Source organism: Telopea speciosissima, chromosome 8 (assembly GCF_018873765.1).
Source record: "Telopea speciosissima isolate NSW1024214 ecotype Mountain lineage chromosome 8, Tspe_v1, whole genome shotgun sequence".
Lineage (NCBI taxonomy): Eukaryota > Viridiplantae > Streptophyta > Magnoliopsida > Proteales > Proteaceae > Telopea > Telopea speciosissima.
Window position 1 is genome coordinate 2,079,628 of NC_057923.1, and position 6,000 is coordinate 2,085,627.

The 6,000-nt window shown below is 40.0% G+C and overlaps 1 protein-coding gene across 1 annotated transcript in view; it reads left to right on the plus strand.

Moving 5' to 3' along the window:
- Positions 1–3,439, plus strand: part of LOC122638386 (histone-lysine N-methyltransferase, H3 lysine-9 specific SUVH4-like) — a 108,866-nt gene extending 105,427 nt beyond the window's left edge. The window contains exons 15-17 of the mRNA XM_043831322.1: positions 1,939–2,172; positions 3,210–3,334; positions 3,399–3,439. Coding sequence (XP_043687257.1) covers positions 1,939–2,172; positions 3,210–3,323 — 348 coding nt within the window. The 3' untranslated portion in view covers positions 3,324–3,334; positions 3,399–3,439. The remainder of the gene's footprint in view (positions 1–1,938; positions 2,173–3,209; positions 3,335–3,398) is intronic.
- Positions 3,440–6,000: the final 2,561 nt, after the last annotated feature.

Here is a 6,000-nt window from a genome sequence, read left to right on the forward strand (position 1 = left end):
CTGAATTCGATCCGCATCCGAATCCATCCGAATCCGTTTAGAGGTATCCGAATTCGACCAAGAAATATCCGAATCCGATCACATCCGATCCGTATCCGAGCCAAATCCGATCCGTTTACAGGCCTAATAATAAGCCTAAGATTTAGGTCAATAGTATGGAGGATCGACACTAAAATTAATCCACAGGGTTTTGTCTCAGTCCAAGGACTGATTTGACACTAAACAATAGAGTCACAGATTGTCTTGTATGTTAATATTCAAAAAAAAAAACTCAATTGTCTTTGTGTGTTAATGTTCATTGGTAATAGACACCAATGTCTCAAACCTTCCGGTGAGTGTCCCCTCCCCCCTTTTTTGCTTCTGGCCACCTGGCTGGAAGCCCCTCTGTGGGGCTGTCTCTCCTCAGCCCCTCTCCCTCCCTTCCCCTCTGTTAACCCTCTTCCTCCTGCCACTGTGGCTTGGAGTTCCCTTTTCATCCAGTCTTCCTCCCCGTCGGGCGTGGGGTTACCCCTTTACTTTGTCCCCTCCTCTCTTGATGGTGACTCTAAGGTGGCTCTTTACCCCTCCGGTCTCCTAAACTCAGTAGCACTAAAATGGTCCAATGTCTTTCCTCATTGTTAGGCTTTCTCTTACAAAGCAATTGAAAGCATCTGGGTCTTCTTCCCCCCCCCCCCCCTTTTTTCTTCCTCTGGTAAAATATGGATTCTTTGTCTTCAGTTTCTCCTCTGAAGAAGATAAGGCTCGTGTCTTAGAAGGAGGTCCATGGCACGTTGGTAGAAAGCCCATTCTCCTACGACAATGGGATCATTATTTGCAGCTTCATAAATCTCTGTTCTGTTGTTGGAAAACCACTATACTCCGATGTGCGCACCAAAAAAAAAAAAGGATCGGTTGCCTTTTGCCAGAATATGTGTGGAAATTGCTGAAACTGACCCTCCTCCGGCCTCAATCAAGGCCTCAGACTATGAAGGCTTCTCCTTCATCCATCCTGTCTGCTACGATCGATTGGGTCCCTCCCCTTTGCTGCTCCTGCAAGGTTTGGGTCATTCACCTAACCATTGTAGTCCTCGCACCTTTGCCCTTACCTCTAAAACCTCTCCCTACCCGTGACCCCACCACTGCCTCTTGGGCTCCGGCCGCCCACCAATAACCATACCTCCTCCCCATACCCCCTTTACCTTGCTCCCCTTCAAACCCCTTCTGAAGATACCCCTCCAACCCCCCTAGCTGGCAGCATCATTTATCCAGAGGCCTTTGGATGCTCTAGTATGGAAGAGTAATTTGATTCAGAGTGAAGGAATTAAAAGAGCCAGGGGCAGACCTAAAAACCCTAGGAGAAGTGATGAAGAAAGATATGCATAGTTTAGGCCTTGTATCAAGTATTAACTCGAATAGAGCTGATTGGAGGGCAAGGATCCATGTTGCCGACTCCATTTAGTTGGGATAAGGCTGAGATGTTGTTGTTGTTGGATTGTCATGGCCAAATCAAGTAAAGAATGCATCATATTTAGTTTTTTAAGCCTTTAGCAACTCTATTAGTACGTAGGCTCTAATTTTGTACCATTTTCCAGTAAATTTAGTGAATTGTTTGACATGTACATGGTACAGTGTGTTCAAATAAATTGTAACATATTACATATATTTGAAAAATAGTGCACCTTGTATCCCTCAGGTGTGTGCCCAGTCTTGCACCCTAGGCTCAGCCACCAAGAGGCCTTTGTGCCTTGAGTGTGCCTCAAACCCTTAAAAACAGTGTTTTGTCGGGGTCTGTTCTCTTGGGGTTATTTTTTGTTTGTGTTTTGTAGCTTAGATCTTGTTTTACCTAGGTTTGCACCTGGCATTGCATAAGCATAACCTAGTGCTACTATACAGTCTATACTACATAAAATTCTTGCCAATTCCTTCCTTTCTAATGGAACTTCTCCATTTTGTATGTAGAGGCGATTGGGAGATGTAAATATTCCAACATATCACCTGGACAAAATTGATGACAAGAAATCAGAAACTGTGCCTGAGTTTTGTATAGATGCAGGCTCTGTTGGTAATATTGCCAGATTCATCAATCACAGTTGTGAGCCTAATCTTTTTGTGCAGTGTGTTTTGAGCTCCCACCATGATATCAAACTTGCTCGAGTGATGCTATTTGCTGCTGATAACATACCTCCTCTACAGGTATTACACTGGCTCCTTGTTTGTCTCTTGATTCCTTACAACAGTGTTGGTTTCGCTAAAACCTTTATGATCGGTAAGTGTACTGACAATTTTAGACAATCATGGCTCCATTGAGTTGGTAATCATTTGCATTTGCTGAATTTTTCCTGGATAGAACACTCCATGAATGATCTTTTGTGCAAGTTGCAAGTAATAAAACTTATATTTTGTGGAAGCCTCAATATCTCCATAAACAGGGGTAGAGTCAGCCAAGGTGGAGGGGCATGGGGCATGAGTATCTAAAACTCTACAAAATTCTCTTTATGGGCTTTATATGATGGAAAGGGTCCCATGTTATAGTTCGAAATCAGAGGTGGGTTGATTTAATCAAAGGAACAAGGAATGAAAGCTGGGAAGAGAGAAGAGTGGAGAGAATCGTGGGTAGTGGAAAATCCACTCCTAGTACCTCTTTTTTTCATGTGATTACACAAGCCTCCCTAAGGAGGTAAAAGAGAAAAATAACAAAAGTAAAATATTACAACTTAGTATGGCTTATAATAGGCCATTTTGGATAGGCTCTTTTTTTTGGGGGGGGTGGGGGGGGGATAAATAACTTATTCTACTGAAGAAGAAAGCAGAGCTACACAAGCATGGATAGTTTTCGCATATTTTTTTTTGCCCTGATTATATAGGGCAATATTTGGTCTATTGTCCCTAAATGCCCCCATCAATACCAACCAAGCCTAGAATACCCAAGGAGCTGGAGTTCCTATTGGTATTTTGGTTTCTGTCGTCTCAATTCATCTCCAAATTGTTCAATCCAGACTCCTTGAATAGAGACGTGAATATTTTTGAGAGATAATTGGTGGATATTTATATCAATAACTGTGATTCTCCCTGTGGATTTGAATTTGAGAGCTTTCTGCCCTGGCATCACTCCTTTGCAACTTCAATCAATTCCTAAATTGATATTTCATCTATGTTTTTAAATTGTCTTTCACATTCATGCTGAATTACGTTGACAGATTTTGGAGTAACAATCTGCATTCATATAACAGGAGCTGACTTATGATTATGGCTGCGCCATTGACAGTGTCATAGGTCCAGATGGTAACATAAAAAAGATGCCATGTTATTGTGGTGCTGTGGACTGTCGAAAGCGGTTGTACTAGGTGATTGATTTGTAACCCATGCTTGTTGATTGTTGTTCAGTGAGATACATGTATATCTCCAATAATTGAAGACAGTTATTTCGGAGAAGAAAATATGTTTTTAGTTTCCTTCTCTTTCTTTTCTATCTATCTATCTATCTACCTACCTATATATATATATATATCTCTATATATACTGTGTACTGGGCACGGTGTGGATTCCGGGGTTGGCCACTTACTAGTAAAGGGGGGAGGGCATCGATCGGTGCAAAAAGAAAGGCGGTTAGAAAGCCCATTGACTTCGCCCAGTATCCTTTCCAAGTCAATGGCTTGTTGATAAGCCGGAACCATGCTGGTTGACCCTGAATCAGCAGATCCCACGGATTGAGATCGATACCCGCAACTAGCACTACCCGTAGTGCTTCACCAGGGAAAAAAAGCTTGAACTGCCGCTGGTGAATTTGTCTCTGACCAGAAAGTTTATATTATATTATCTTATATTATATATTTATTTCTTATTGACACCCCTTAAGGTCAAATAATTTGTAAGCTTATTTTTTTTCCCTTTTAGTATCACACTTCTTTTAGTGAAGGTAAAATCTGCCATTTCACATATGTACTTGAAATGCATGCAAGATAATGACAACTGTTGAAAAATGACATAATAGAATCCACTTACAAATTACTGTGAAACCCCCCCCCCCCCAAACTTAAAGAACTTTTCGGAATAAGACAAAGGGCAATCAAAAGAAGTTTACACATTCTAAATACTCTTAAGAGGTGCAATTCAGACAGTCCCAATATATATATATATATATATATTCTACACTACTTCTACTGTGCATATTGTAGAGAAACCATGGTACATGCTCCAATTAAATGCTTGTCCTGCTATATGGAAAACCTACAAATGAAGATAATGTTGATCTATATTCTCTTTTATTATCAGCCTTATTTTATCTTATTCTGGTGTGCATTTCAGCTTCTCCATTTAGCATCCTTTTAGTTTAAAACTTTTTAATGGTATTTTTCTGTTTCCAAGTGCTTGGATATTCTGTCAACTTTTCTCATTTTGGAATATACACTTAACAGCATCATCTCTCTCAAAGCATGTGATCTGTTTCTTTATCGTTTTGTATAAATTTTCCTCGACTTTGTTCATTGATCAAATAGCATTTGGAATAAGACAAAGGGCAATCAAAAGAAGTTTACACGTACTAAATACACCTGTAGAGGTGCAATTCAGACAGTCCCAATACATATATTCTGCACTACTTATTAAACTGTGCATATTGTAGAGAAACCATGGTACATGCTCCAATTAAATTCTTGTCCTGCTATATGGAAAATCTACAAATGAAGATAATGTTGACCTATATTCTCTTTTATTATCGGCCTTATTTTATCTTATTCTGGTGTGCATTTCAGCTTCTCCATTTAGCATCCTTTTAGTTTATAACTTTTTAATGGTATTTTTCTGTTTCTTTGTCGTTTTGTATAAGTTTTCCTTGAGTTTGTTCATTGATCAAATAGCATTTGGAAGAACATCTCTGCATCCACTTTGTTCTAATTCAATGTTACGTAGGAGAGACCTGGGAATGCTTTAGCGGGCTATAGTTTTTTTTTTTTCTATTTTAATGAAGTTGTGTTTGACCCCCACCCTCCCCCCCCCCCCCCAAAAAAAAAAAAAAAAAGAGGGGGAAAGGGATACCTTATGTGTGGCGCAGCCTGCCTGTACTTAAATTGATTTTGCTGTTATTTTTGTACCTAATATTTCTTTTTTCCTTATTTTTTTCCTTTTTGAAAGAAGTCCCTTCTTTGTGTTTGTAGAATGATCTAAAAGCAGTCTGGCCATGCTGTGGTATGGCATCTTTCCAACATGACCCTATTCTGGGGGTGCTTCACGACCCAGTTTAGCTTTTAAAACAGAGTCTTTATTGACCTGTCGGAGTCCAATGGATGATTTTACCTGTTTCCAGTCCCTACTACAGAAACAGTAGGGACTGGACACTCTCTCTCTCTCTGGGTGGTTCGACAAATGTTTCAAGCTGTTGTGAAGCTCCACGCAAGTCATAAGAATGGGAATGGTAAAAGGGTTATCGCTGATAGGGAGCTCTAATTGTGTCCAGTGTTTCAGTTTGCAAGCTCCATTCTGTTTTTCTGGATGAAAATGAGTGGTTTGAGTTTATCTGCTTGTGTAGAAGTTTTCTACCGTTGAAGATGGTGATTGAATACAACTCTCCTGTTCAGGTGTACATTTTTTAATGAGATTTCAAAGGCCCTTCTGTTGGGGATCACATCTTCATTCTCGTTTAAGGTTTAGAAGACCCTTACCTCCCAGAGTGTTTGTAGATAGGGTGGTTTAATATACACTTTCAGAGCTTAAATTAATTGTTTGGCTCAATGGTGAGTTAGCCCAACCAGTGGAGCAATTGGATTGCTTGGAAATTTAACACAATTTTTTATGGGTTCCATGTGGGCTCTTGGGGTGAGGGAGACGGTCTACTTAAATAGGCAAGACCAGTACACCACATCAAGCAAAGTAACCATAGAAGATGGAACATGTCCTTGAGCTTCATCTTTTGCTTTAATATCATCTCAGTAGGGTTGCAAACTTATCTTTTTGCAAAACTTGTGCCTGCTACTGCTGTAGTTAGTTGATATTTAGGTTCAGCTCAAAACTGATTGGATCAGCAAA